The following is a 14717-nucleotide window of genomic DNA, read 5'->3' as shown; positions in this document are numbered from 1 at the left end:
CAGAGAATGAGTTTGATGAACTGACAGAAGTAGGCTTCAGAAGGTGGGTAACAACAAACTAATCCGAGCTAAAGGAGCATGTTCTAACCCAATGCAAGGAAGCTAAGAACCTTGAAAAAAGGTCAGACGAATTGCTAACTAGAATAATCAGTGTAGAGAAGAAAACAAATGACCGGATGGAGCTGAAAAACACAGCACGAGAACTTCATGAGGCATACACAAGTATCAATAGCCTAATTGATCAAGCGGAAGAAAGGATATCAGAGATTGAAGATCAACTTGATGAACTAAAGCAAGAAGATTAGAGAAAAAAGAATAAAAAGGAATGAACAAAGCCTCCAAGAAATAAGGGACTATGTGAAAATACCAAATCTGCGTTTGATTGGTGTACCTGAAAGTGACAGGGGGAATGGAGCCAAGTTGGAAAACACTCTTCAGGATATTATCCAAGAGAACGTCCCCAACCTAACAAGACAGGCCAACATTCAAATTCAGGAAATACAGAGAATACCACAATGATACTCCTTGAGAAGAGCAACCCCAAGACACATAACTGTCAGATTCACCGAAGTTGAAATGAAGGAAAAAATGTTAAGGGCACCCAGAGAGAAAGCTCAGGTTACTCACAAAGGGAAGCCCATCAGACTAACAGCAGATCTCTCTTGGCAGAAACCCTACAAGCCAGAATAGAATGAGGGCCAGTATTCTTTTTTGAGATGGAGTCTCTCTCTGTCACCCAGGCTGGAATGCAGTGGTGCAATCTCAGCTCACTGCCACCTCTGCCTCCCAGGTTCAAGCAATTCTCCTGCCTCAGCCTCCTGAGTAGTTGCGATTACAGGTGCGCACCACCACGCCCAGCTAACTTTTGTATGTTTATTAGAGACGGGGTTTCACCACGTTGGTCAGGCTGGAATCGAACTCCTGACCTCGTGATCCGCCAAAAGAAAAAGAATTTTCAACCCAGAATTTCATATCCAGCCAAACTAAGCTTCATAAGTGAAGGAGAAATAAAATACTTTACAGACAAGCAAATGCTGAGAGATTCTGTCACCACCAGGCCTGCCTTACAAGAGCTCCTGAAGGAAGCACTAAACATGGAAAGGAACAACCAGTACCAGCCACTGCAAAAACATACCAAATTGTAAAGACCATCAACACTACTAAGAAACTGCATCAACTAAAGGGCAAAACAACCAGCTAGCATCATAATGACAGCATCAAATTCACACATATTAACCTTAAACGTAAATGGGCTAAATGCCTCAATTAAAATACACAGACTGACACATTGGATAGAGTCAAGACCCATCAGTGTGCTGTATTCAGGAGACCCATCTCACCTGTAAAGACACATCAGGCTCAAAATAAAGTGATGGAGGAATATTTACCAAGAAAATGGAAAGCAAAAAAAAAAAAAAAAAGGCAGGAGTTGCAATCCTAATCTCTGATAAAACAGACTTTAAACCAACAAAGATTAAAAGAGACAAAGAAGGGCATTACATAATGGTAAATGGATAAATGCAAAAGAGCTAACCATCTTAAATATATATGTACCCAATATAAGAGCACCCAGATTCATAAAGCAAGTTCTTAGAGACCTACAAAGAGACTTAGACTCCCACACAATAATAGTGGGAGACTTTAACACCCTACTGTCAATATTAGACAGATCAACGAGACAGAAAATTAACAAGGATATTCAGGACTTGAACTCAGCTCTGGACCAACTGGACCTAATAGACATCTACAGAACTCTCCACCCCAAATCAACAGAATATACATTCTTCTCAGCACCTCATTGCACTTATTCTAAGATTGACCACGTAATGGGAAGTAAAACACTCCTCAGCAAAGGCAAAAGAACAGAAATCATAACAAACAGTCTCTTAGACCACAGTGCAATCAAATTAGAACTCAGGACTAGGAAACTCACTCGAAACCGCACAACTACATGGAAACTGAACAACCTGCTCCTGAATGACTACTGGGTACATAACAAAATGAAGGCAGAAATAAAGATGTTTTATGAAACCAATGAGAACAAAGACAAAACATACCAGAATCTCTGGGACACATTTAAAGCAGTGCGTAAAAGGAAATTTATAGGACTAAATGCCCATAAGAGAAAGCAGGAAAGATCTAAAATTGACACCCTAACATCACAATTAAAAGAACTAGAGAAGCAAGAGCAAACAAATTCAAAAGCTAGCAGAAGGCAAGAAATAACTAAGATCAGAACAGAACTGAAGGAGATAGAGACACGAAAAACCCTTCAAAAAATCAATGAATTCAGGAGCTATTTTTTTCAAAAGATCAACAAAATATATTGACCACTAGCCAGGCTAATAAGGAAGAATAAGAAAAGAATCAAATAGACACATTAAAAAATGATATAGGGGATATCACCACTGATCCCACAGAAATATAAACTACCATCAGAGAATACTATAAACACCTCTACACAAATAAACTAAAAAATCTAGAAGAAATGGATAAATTCCTGGGCACACACACCCTCCCAAGTCTAAACCAGGAAGAAGTCGAATCCCTGAACCGACCAATAACAAGTTCTGAAATGGAGGCAGTAATTAATAGCCTACCAACCAAAAAAAAGTCCAGGACCAGACAGATTCACAGCTGAATTCTACGACAGGTACAAAGAGGAGCTAGTACCATTCGTTCTGAAACTACTCCACTCAGTAGAAAAAAAGGAAATCTTCCCTAAATCATTTTATGACACCGACATCATCCTGATACCAAAACCTGGAAGAGACACAACAAAAAAAGAAAATTTCAGGCCAATATCCCTGGTGAACATCGATATGAAAATCCTCAATAAAATATTGGCAAACAGAATCCAGCAGCACATCAAAAAGCTTACCCACCACGATCAAGTAGGCTTCATCCCTGCGATGCAAGGCTGGTTCAACATACACAAATCAATAAACGTAATCCATCACATAAACAGAACCAATGACAAAAACCGCATGATTATCTCAATAGATGCACAAAAGGCCTTTGACAAAATTCAACACTCCTTCATGCTAAAAACTCTCAATGAACTAGGTATCAATGGAATGTATCTCAAAATAATAAGAGCTATTTATGACAAACCAATAAGCAATATCATACTGAATAGGCAAAAACTGGAAGCATTCCTTCTGAAAATTAGCACAAGACAAGGATGCCCTCCCTCACCACTCCTATTCATCATGGTAGTGGAAGTTCTGGTCAGGGCAATTGGGCAAGAGAAAGAAATAAGCGGTATTCAATTAGGAGGAGAGGAAGTCAAATTGTCTCTGTTTGCAGATGACATGATTCAATTATTTATAAAACCCCATTGTCTCAGCCCCAAATCTCCTTAAGCTGATAAGCAACTTCAGAAAAGTCTCAGGATAAAAAATCAATATGCAAAAATCACAAGCATTCCTATACAACAAAAACAGACAAGAGAGCCAAATCATGAGTGAACTCCCATTCATACTTGTTATAAAGAGAATAAAATACCTAGGAATCCAACTTACAAGGGTTGTGAAGGACCTCTTCAAGGAGAACTACAAACTACTGCTCAAGGAAATAAGAGAGGACAAACAAATGAAAAAACATTCCATGCTAATGGATAGGAAGAATCAATATCATAAAAATGGCCATACTGCCCAAAGTAATATATAGATTCAGTGCTATCCTCATCAAGCTACCATTGACTTCCTTCACAGAATTAGAAAAAACTACTTTAAATTTCATATGGAACCAAAAAAGATCCCTCACAGCCAAGACAATCCTAAGCAAAAAGAACAAAGCTGGAGGCATCACGCTACCTGACTTCAAACTATACTGCAAGGCTACAGTAACCAAAACACCCTGTTTGCCTGCCTGGGTATCAACAGGAGAGGCTGCAGAACAGAAATCATTACTGCCTGTTCTTTCCTCTGGTACTGGTACCAAACCGATATATAGACCAATAGAATAGAACAGAGGCCTCAGAAATAACACCACACATCTACAACCATCTGATCTTTGACAAACCTGACACAACAAGCAATGGGGAAAGGATTCCCTATTTAATAAATGGTGTTGGGAAAACTGGCTAGCCATATGCAGAAAACTGAAACTGGACCCCTTTCTTACACCTTATACAAAAATTAACTGAAGATGGATTAAAGACTTAAACGTAAGACCTAAAACCACAAAAATCTTACAAGAAAACCTAGGCAATACCATTCAGGACACAGGCATGGGCAAAGACTTCATGTCTAAAACACCAAAAGCAATGGCAACAAAAGGCAACATTGACCAATGCGATCTAATTAAAGAGCTTCTGCACAGCAAAAGAAACTACCATCCATCAGAGTGAACAGGCAAGCTACAGAATAGGAGAAAATTTTTACACTCTATCCATCTGACAAAGGACTAATATCCAGAATCTACAAAGAACTTAAACAAATTTACAAGAAAAATACAACCCCATCAAAAAGTGGGCAAAGGATATGAACAGACACTTCTCAAAAGAAGACATTTATGCAGCCAACAAACATATGAAAAATGCTCATTATCACTGGTCCTTACAGAAATGCAAATCAAAACCACAATGAGATACCATCTCATGCCAGTTAGAATGGCGATCATTAAAAAGTCAGGAAACAACAGATGCTGCAGAGGATGTGGAGAAATAAGAATACTTTTACACTGTTGGTGGGAGTGTAAATTAGTTCAACCATTGTGAAAGACAGTGTGGCAATTCTTCAAGGATCTAGGACAAGAAATACCATTTGACTCAGCAATCCCATTACTGGGTATACACCCAAAGGATTATGAAGCATTCTATTATAAAAACACATGCACATGTATATTTATTGCTATTCACAATAGCAATGACTTGGAACCAACCGAAGTGTCCATCAATGATAGACTGGATAAAGAAAATGTGGCACATACACACCACAGAATACTACGCAGCCATAAAAAAGGAAGAGTTCATATCCTTTGCAGGGACGTGGATGAAGCTGGAAACCATCATTCTCAGCAAACTATCACAAGAACAGAAAACCAAACACCACATGTTCTCACTCATAAGTGGGAGTTGAACAATGAGAACACATGGACAAAGGGAGGGGAACATCACACACCAGGGCCTGTCGGGGGGTGGGGGACTAGAGGAGGGATAGCATTAGGAGAAACATCTAATGTAGGTGACGGGTTGATGGGTGCAGTGAACCACCATGGCACGTGTATACCTATGTAACAAAACTGCACATTCTGCACATGTACCCCAGAACTTAAAGTATAATGATAATAATAATAATAATAAGATAATGAATTGAGCTTTCAAACACTTAGACATGCAAACAAAATTAAATCTCATATTCTTCTTGTCCATATCATTCACAGCATACAAACACACTCTAAAAGCTTCTAGTTTAAAATAAAAAAGAAAGAAAACAAAAAAAGAGAAAAATCTGTGTATTCTACCAAAGTCCACTTCCTGATTCTATGATTAATAGTCAAGACAAAGAGAGATTTCTCCTTTCAGAATGGCACCACAGCACTGCTCCACTGTCTTCTACCTTGATCCAGGGTCTCTCAATAATTTCAGTATATCATACATTCATTTATCTATTTAGAATTAAGAGTTACAGGTCAAATGATAGGTTCTCAGATTAGTTCCCGAATCTTCCCATCATGTCCTCCCTGGCCCAGCACCAGATAAATACACACCTCAATGAAATTACATAAATCAATACGAAGAAAGCAGAAGACAAGCAGACGAGTAGTTCCAATGACTACTAATAGTTGGCAGGACGGTGATTAAAGTCAGACTTGGTGTGATATTGTGAAATACATATTTGGTTTTAGTCCAGTCCCTGTTTCCTAGCATACAACTCCTAAACTCCTGAGGATCTCCAAAGTGTCTTTTTGTATGCTAATGAGTTGACTGACGGCTGGCAGCTCAGGCTAGTCACTTGAAAGACCAAGACAGGATTAGATGATGGGGGTTTTCAGCCCCACTCCCCAACCTCCAGAGAGAGGAGAGGGACTAAAGCTTAAATTGCTCACCAATGGCCAATGATTTACTCAATCATGCCTATAAAATGAAGCTCCTATAAAAATCCAGAAAGGACTGGGTCTGAGGAGCTTGTGAATAGCCAAACACGTGGGGGCTTCCAGGAAAGTGAACAAGAACATGTCCACAAGCAAGGAAGGTGGTATACTCCAACTCCACAGGGGCAGAAGCTTCTGTACTCAGGCCCCTTCCAGACCTGTCCTTTGTATCTCCTCATCTGGCTGTTGATTTGTATCCTTTAAAATATTCTTTGTAATAAGCCAGTAAACATGCTTCCTTGAGTTCTGTGAGCTGCTCTAGCAAATTACCTGAACCCAGGGAGGGGGCTGTGGGAATCCTGATTTACAGCTGGTTGGTCAGAAGCACAGGCAAAATAACCTGAGGCTTGCTATTGGCATCAGAAGTGGAGATCAGTCTTGTGGGACTGAGTCCTTAACCAGTATGATCTGACGCTATCTCCAGGTAGATGGTGTCAGAAATAATGGAATTAGGCTGGGCATGGTGTCTCATGCCTGTAATCCCAGCACTTTGGGAGGCCGAGGCAAGCAGATCACCTGAGGTCAGGAGTTTGAGACCAGCCTGGCCAACATGGTGAAACCCCGTCTCTACTAAAAATACAAAAATTAGCTGGGTGTGGTGGCATGTGCCTGTAGTCCCAACTACTCAGGAGGTTGAGGAAGAATTGCTTGATCCCAGGAGGCAGAGATTGCAGTGGGCAGAGATCGTGCCACTGCACTCCAGCCTGGGCAACAGAGTGAGACTCTGTCTCAAAAAAAAAAAAAAAAAAAAGAAAAGAAAAAGAAATAATTGAATTATAGGACACCTAGCTTATGTCTACTACAGAATTGCTTGCTTGCCTGCTTGCTTGCTGGTGGGGAGAAATACCCACACATCTGGTATCAGAAATGTGCTGTCAGAGTATGGTGGAAGAAATTGAGTTTGTTTTTCTTTTTCTACTCACTTGGGAATGAGTTGTCAAAAGCAAACGAACAAGAGACGTCAAAAGTTATGGTCCCTGAGCTAAGCTATATTTTAAGAGCTGACTTCTAGACAGTCAATACAAATTACCTTAACAAGGTCTGTACCAACTCAGTTTCAATGCAGTTGTATAAACTTGATAACTGTAGATGTCTAAATTTACAGAGTTATTCTCTTAAGAAGCTGAGTAGGATGACACAATTAGCCCTCTTGAATTGCTGGGGTTCAAATAGGGTCAAGTTTGCTAATATAACCTTGGTGTAAGTCTCTGATAAATTATAAGGCACAGAATTTAGCATACATACTATTGCCAGGCAACGAGTTATTAGATTTGATTACACAGCAGCGGTGAAGATAAATGGTGACTCATGGGTTTAAAAGCAAGTCTCTTTAGTGTAGGAGGTAACTATAATTGATAGCCCACAGGGTAATTGAACACAACTTGCCTATTTTTTTCCCCAGGGAAAACCTGTTCAAAAAGAGTGACCTGTGAGCCCTGAATATATGCTGTTTGACCTCAGAGAAGGCTGGGTCCCATCACTCAGTTCAAAAATAGCAGTTCAGTCTTCTTTTAACTCTAAGTATAGGTTGAGCATCCCAAATCCAAAATGCTCCAAAATTCAAAATTTCTTGAGTATAAACATGACTCTGCAAATGGAAAATTCCACACTTGACCACGAGATGGGTCACAGTTAAAATATAGTCAAAACTTTGTTTCACGCATAAAATTATTTAAAATATTATATAAAATTACCTTCAGGCTATGTGTATATGAAATATAAATGAATATTGGGTTGTATCCCCAAGATACAACATTATGCATAGGCAAATATTCCAAAACCTGAAATCTGAAACACTTCTGGTCCCAAGACTTTCAGATAAGGGATATTCAACCTGTGCTAAAACTAGAACTCAGAGATGGGTAATTTAATCATCAGCAAATCCAGAAAACAACCTTTCCTGGAACTTTCTGACCACAGAAATCTCATCCCAGATCTGAAACTTAAGCAGAAGGCAAGATTAAGGGTCATAATCTCATATGGATACCATACCTCTGCAGGACACTTGTTAAGCAGCCATTTGTCTTCAAAGATTCATTTTAATGCAATCTCGAACTCTTTATAGAAATTAAACAGGCTTTAGAGGAGTAGTAATGGCTGACATAAAGTAAAATGTGAAAAGCGCCGTAAGAGAACGTGTTATGGAAATTCAGAGGAAGAAAAGAGTACTTCTCCTTGGAGAAGGGAGAAGGACCTCCAGGTGTTATCCTTATAAGGTGATTTATGAGCCCAACTAAGGATATACAGAACTGAAGTTGAGATCTATTCCAGTTAAATTGCTTTTTAAATTAAAAGGGTGCACAGATGGACACAGAGAAGATCAAATAGTTCAGCTTGACTAGAATTTCAGAAGACCAGAGGAAGGTGATGTTGGAAACATATTTTGGTGTTGTAAAGGAATGGCCTCCTTAATTAGTAAAATCTCAAGTCCTCTAACAGATGAACAATAATAAACTCTTAACAATAAGAACAGGGTCGCTGTTCAATGGGGGACTAACTCTTCTTCCCTGTGGTTTTCTTTCTTCTGATTATTTTTATCATAGCTCCCAGGGTTATAATACTTAACTTTTTTCTCTAGGCAAAGCATGAATAAAAGCAAAATTAAATCCTGTATTATTCTTTACACAAATAGGGTATTACTTTTTATCCAAATACCTTATATATATTTCATTGTTTGTATTTTAATTATTTTGAAACATAATTTAGCTTAATTTTCAAATGGTGTTAAACCAAGAACAAAATTACCAGAAAACATCAAGGAAGAGTCTTAAACAAGTTACATGCCTACTGTTTTTACCTAGAAAGCTTTCCATATCATTTTTCTATTCTCATTATTTGAAAGACTGCTCATCTGTGTTAGTTCATTTACTTTTTCCAAGTAAGGGCTGCAGCTCTGTCATGAGGTAATAATTGGGTTTCACATTCTACACTAGGAATTTGGGCGTTATTCTATAGGACTGGTAAAGAGTCCAAAAATGCAGTGACTAGACAAACTATATATAGTCAGCTCTCTGTATGTGAGGTTTCTACATCCACAGATTTAACCAACCCCAAATCAAAAATATTCAAGGAAAAAAACCACAGTAATAAAAAGTACAAATAAAAAATAGAGTATAACAACTCTTTACATAGCATTTACATTGCCTTAGGTATTATAAATAATCTGGAGGTGATTTAAAGTATATGAAAGGATGTGTAGAGAGAATATGTAAATACTACACCATTTTATATAAAGGACTCAAGCATCCATGGATTTTTGTACCCATGGGAAAGGGAGGGGCCTGGAACCAATCCCCCAGGGATAACCAGGGACAACTGCAATCACAGTTTTATTTAAGGAAGATTTCTAGTGTAAGGTGGAAGATTAATAAAGTCAAGAAGGATACTGGAAACTGGAATTAAGAGGCTAATTCAATAGCCCAAGTAAGTAGTAATGAAAGCATAAAATACTATAGGCACAGTGATAAAGGAGAAGAAGGAATAGAGAGTAAAAGATAATGCAGGCAGATATCTGACAACTGTTATCTGTAGAATAAGGTAACAGGATGCAAAGATAACACCAAGTCTCTAAGTAAATCAATTTTGTAAGCAACCACTCCACTAGAGGATAGCAGCATTGTGCCGGGAAATAAGGGCAGAACAATAGTAACAGACAAAAAAGCAGCTGGAATGATGAGAAACCTGGTATCAGGCATAGGCTCAGGAAATGAGAAGTTCAACACTGGAATCATGTTGAAATCAGTCAGGCAAACTGTGATCAGAATCCAAAGCTCAAGACTCAAAATCAAGGATATGAGATCTCGATTCTGGAGTACTATAATATAAAGTCAAGATGATTTCAGAGTCATAAGTCTATGAGTTTTGTGCTACTAAAGTCTAAAGATTCCTGAACAAAACATCACTACGCATTAAAGATCTAGAGCTGCACTAATATGGATGTCACATATATCTACAAAACAGTCACATATGGCTCTTTATATCTGAATGAAATTAATAAGAATTAAATCACATTTAAATTTCAGTTCCTTAGTCATGCTAGACACATTTCAAATGATTAACAGTCACATGTAGCTAGGGAGTACCATATTAGACAGTGCAGATATAAACTATTTCCATCATTGCAAAAATTTCTATTAGACAGCACTGATCCAGAGATTTGAATCTGAAAAGGAATAGTGGTTGTAAATGTTTCATATATTCCCATCGTAACCCACCTATGTGCAAAGTACACATAGACATTTATTACCAAGAGGCTCCAGCTTCTGCAAACTAGAAAAGATACATCTAGCCTGGTCTCTTTAAAATAGACATACATAATACCACCAATTAATTTATTCTCCAAATTTCTAAATATTTTATGAGGCATAAATTTCGTTTTAATGAGTTAAGTCACTACATAGAATCTACCTACATTTAGCTTTATATAATAAACACTTTTCAGAGTTAAAGATTAGTTTTCTCTGAACTATGTTTCTATTGTAATCAATTATCTGAGGCAGCAGGATAAAAATGAACTTAACTCAATTTATCAAATATTTCTTTAACTGCAAATGCATTGCTGTTACATCAGTATGAAAGGTTAAAATATAAAATATTTTTATCATTCCTTTTAAAACCCAACTATATTCTCAAGATAATGCCACCCATAGTTAAGAAATACTGTCACATTTTCTGTTCCTAACATCATTCACTTCCCTATATCCTGCTTCCTTTACAAAAAAAAAAAAAAAGACTATGATGTTCAGGCCATGGCAAATTTTGGACCAATGCTCATTTTCCTGTACAGTACTCTTCATACTTCAATCCATTCCTGTTTTAGACATCACTTCATTCAATTTTTCTTTTACAAAAAAGGAGTTCACCTGCTTGAATATATTATACAAGATTCAAATTAATAAACCACCTAAGAATCTAGAAAATTATAATCACCTAATTATCTGTTAACATAAATTTTAACAAATAGCTATGATCCAATCCTGCCATCTACTGTTTCAAATGTGAAACTATACAGCTCAAAAGTATAAAACATGCTCAGTAATACCAGAAAGTGGTTAACACAGAATTTGTGCCAATTCCAATATTATATTAACATAATTAGAAAACTGAGTAAAGAAAAAACTTATGACAAACTCACACAAGGATCAGTATCCTTCCTGGCTTTCAAAAGACAAAGTACTGTATTATTAAATCCTTTGTTATCAGGGTAAATGTATATATTTACATTCGGGAGATTTCAGCTCCTGCATTTTCCCAGCCTCATTTACTTAAAGTTACTGATGCCTTTCATTTATAAGATTAGCATTGTTCAGTTCCCCCAAGTAAATCCTCAACAGAATATAGAATATATTAGTGGTCTCAACCTCCAGCAGGCACAGGATTTGAAAGTCTGGTTACCTTAAACCTAACAATTGTGATGAGCCTTGGAAACGTGCTCCTCTTTTCAGAAGTCAGTAATTCTGCAGACCTACCTTTGGATACTATTCACTGGATTGGTGGCTAACCCTGTAATGGCCACTTCTATCGATTTAAAAACTTCCCCAGCATCCAATCCTGAGTTGATCCTGATTTCCCTAAACTATCTCATGTTCTCAGGGATCCAGCACATTTTGTACCCAGCCTATCAAAGTTTTAGGACAAGACACATTAGCTTCTTTTTAATAATCAGTTTCTCTATTTTACCATATTATTACTACACATGTTGTCCTATACCTAAAATACTTCAACCATTCCTTTCTGCTTCCAGAACTATTTGAAACATTATTGACAGAAACAAAGTAGACGCATTTGATTCAAGTTTCTTAAAAGGCTCTGCAGATTTTACCTTGAAATGCCAAATTCTTGATGAGGCCTTTTGCCATTATTACGATCCCACCTTGAAGACTGTTCAACAGGTAGCAATCCTGAAGTTCCTGAGCTTCTCCTCAGCTGTGGAGTTGGCAAACTATTCCTATTTAGTCCCTGTTGAATAATTTAACAATGGTTTAAAATGTCACTCTTTAATATGCTATATATTTAATATTAGTGATGGCACATGAAAGTATCAATACAAAGTATATTTTTAACATGTACAGAGAAAAAAGAAACATTTTATTCTGAAAAATCTGTCAATTTACTCCAAATTTCACACTATTTTGTTATTCTATTCCTCTTCCTCCTACTAAAAAATATGTCTGAACTCTATAATTTAAGCTAGATTCTTTTTCTTTTGTACATTTTACTACTTGTTTCATAAGAAACAATCGGCAATTTAAAAAGTGGATATGAAAGATTTACCCTGAAAATCAACTTCAGAGGACAATCTTAGGATCAGGGATGATCAGCCCTATATTCTAAATTTTTTATATTTTCAGTACAGTGCTATAGAATTTACTTAGTTGTTAATCAGGAGAAACTGCAGGATTCTGAGTTTGAATAAATGACTGAGTTAAATACAGAACACCTTTAGCATTAATATTTTGCCCTAATTTTAAAAAATATTCTCAACTAACCCAAATGTTCAATTACCAATATTCCATTTTTGACCATTATAAATAAGTGTTTTACTGAGATTTACATAATAGTTTCTGCTTCTTATGAATTTCCTCTATCAGCAGACACTGCAGCAATCTCAGAGGTAAGTATCTGTCTTATATTTCAGTTTTCCCAAGGACACTGATTTTGTAAAGGTTAATAGTTAATTAGACCTGCAGTGAAAAAGTCCTTTATGTTAATATCCTTGTTGACTGTCATTTAGGTTCATATGATCTTTCTTTGTTCTTAATGTGTATAAGATAGTTATATTGTCTGTTCCTTTTCCCTTTTGCCTATTGTTTGTTCAATAAATGCCTTTGCCCTTTTCTGAAGTAACAACAGGCTTTTTATATGCTTTTCCAAAAGGAGAGACAAATTCAATATAGAGTTCTAATAACGAGTTTAAAGAACACAAAGAAAAGGAATAAGGGTTACTTCCTGGTTCTTATATGACTTACTCTATCAGTAGATTCCAGAACCCAAAATAACCTTGATTAACTACAATGCTCAGGAAATGAGGCATTTAGGCATCCTGTTTAATTAATATTATGTTTAAAATGTTCCTAAAATGTACCAGTACACTTTTCTACACACTAAATACTGATATCAATATGATTTCTGATTAAAAATTTTAAGAATTACTATTTTTAAAAATTACTATCCTGAGTATCAAATATCAACAGAAAATGCAAAGAAAGAGTAACATATAGAGTGAAAACTAACTCAAGAATACATTAGAGTTATTTTATTTATGGTTTATTGCTATGCCCTCTGAATGCTTGTGATTAACCTCTTTCTTATAAGATAGAGTGCTAAAAAGGAAGTCATGTAACTAAGTACTAATTAATTGGGTTTTGACTAATGTAGGTGCTACTGCATAAACTTTAAAAAAATAAAAGTGTCACATAACAATGTTCCAGATTGTGATCAATACTTCTGAAATCCTTTTCCTCTAATTGGGTTTAACTTTTCAACATTTCTAAACCCTAATGCTGACAACTGATAAAATTAACTGATGATCAAAATCCCTACAAAAACTATATTTACCTGTTTCTAAGTTCTATAAGCATTATTACAATTGACAAAATTAACTGAAATAAATTTTGTCTTCTCTTGGTTAGTTTCCTTATCTGGAATAAAGTGGTTGAGTAAAATAATTTCTACAATGTTTCTAGTTTTAAAGTTTTATGATTTTAGCTATTGGCAAAGATACTGATAATAGTCAAATAAAACAAGTAAAAGCACTCTGAACAAGGATAATGCATACCCATTTAGAACAGTATTTATTATTTTCTAAAGAAAATCCTATTTTGAAATATTTATATTTTAAAGAGAAATTAATCCTCTATTCTAATGATATAAAAATCAATGCCTACTGGGCTACAGTAATCTTCAGTAGGTGTAAAAGGGGGAAAACAGGGTTCAAAAAACTTAAAAATCATTTTAAAATAATTCTATGTAATTCATAAAATGAATATGATAATGACCATTTCTTCTTGGCTCAACAAGAACAATTCCTAGATTCTAAAGAATAAAATAGAGCAATAACATGATCTGACTACTAGTTTGTTGTACAAGCCTGGAACAAAATTTGCTTGCTGTTCTCTACTTCTTAACAAGAATAATAATACATAGTTGTTATAACTGCTAATCACAGCAATGTATTTAAAATAAAAACTGAATACTCAACTATAATTATTTGAGCTTATAATTGCCTCTAACATCCCAAGCAGCTCAATATTATGTCTGGTCCTTGAAACGAAAATTGTATTTTATATAGAATTTAAAGGAGCAGTTAATTTGAAAATATCATTAAATTTGATAAATAGGGTTAGATGATTACTGTATTTCGACCTTGTTAAGTTTTCTATCCCCTTTCTCAGCTGGGTCCTCTATTTCAGAGCAGGGGTAAAATCCAGGAAATGGTGTGAGAGGATTAATCTTTGGCCTACAGGAACCTGAGAAAGCACCCATTAAGCTACTAATACTCCGTAGAGAGGAAATGACTTGTGGTGGAAGGCTTGGATCAGTCAGAAGATCTGACACCATATTGCGAGCCTCATTTAGCACTGAAAGATCAACTCCATTTCCACCTCCAGAATTCTAGA

The 14717-nt window shown here is 36.3% G+C and overlaps 1 protein-coding gene across 4 annotated transcripts in view; it reads right to left on the bottom strand.

Annotated features, from left to right (window-relative positions):
* The window catches only part of PDE3B (phosphodiesterase 3B), a 215065-nt gene that overhangs the window by 66391 nt on the left and 133957 nt on the right, over window positions 1–14717 (bottom strand). For 3 of the 4 annotated variants that reach the window (XM_003818192.6, XM_034932206.3, XM_034932203.3), the window contains 2 exons: window positions 14464–14712; window positions 11921–12057 (listed from right to left, as the gene is read on the bottom strand). In XM_003818192.6, the coding sequence (XP_003818240.3) occupies window positions 11921–12057; window positions 14464–14712 (386 nt within the window). The remainder of the gene's footprint in view (window positions 1–11920; window positions 12058–14463; window positions 14713–14717) is intronic. The other variant, XM_034932205.3, reaches the window with a different exon arrangement.

Source organism: Pan paniscus, chromosome 9, assembly GCF_029289425.2.
Source record: "Pan paniscus chromosome 9, NHGRI_mPanPan1-v2.0_pri, whole genome shotgun sequence".
Lineage (NCBI taxonomy): Eukaryota > Metazoa > Chordata > Mammalia > Primates > Hominidae > Pan > Pan paniscus.
This window is presented reverse-complemented; position numbering and strand designations above follow the sequence as displayed.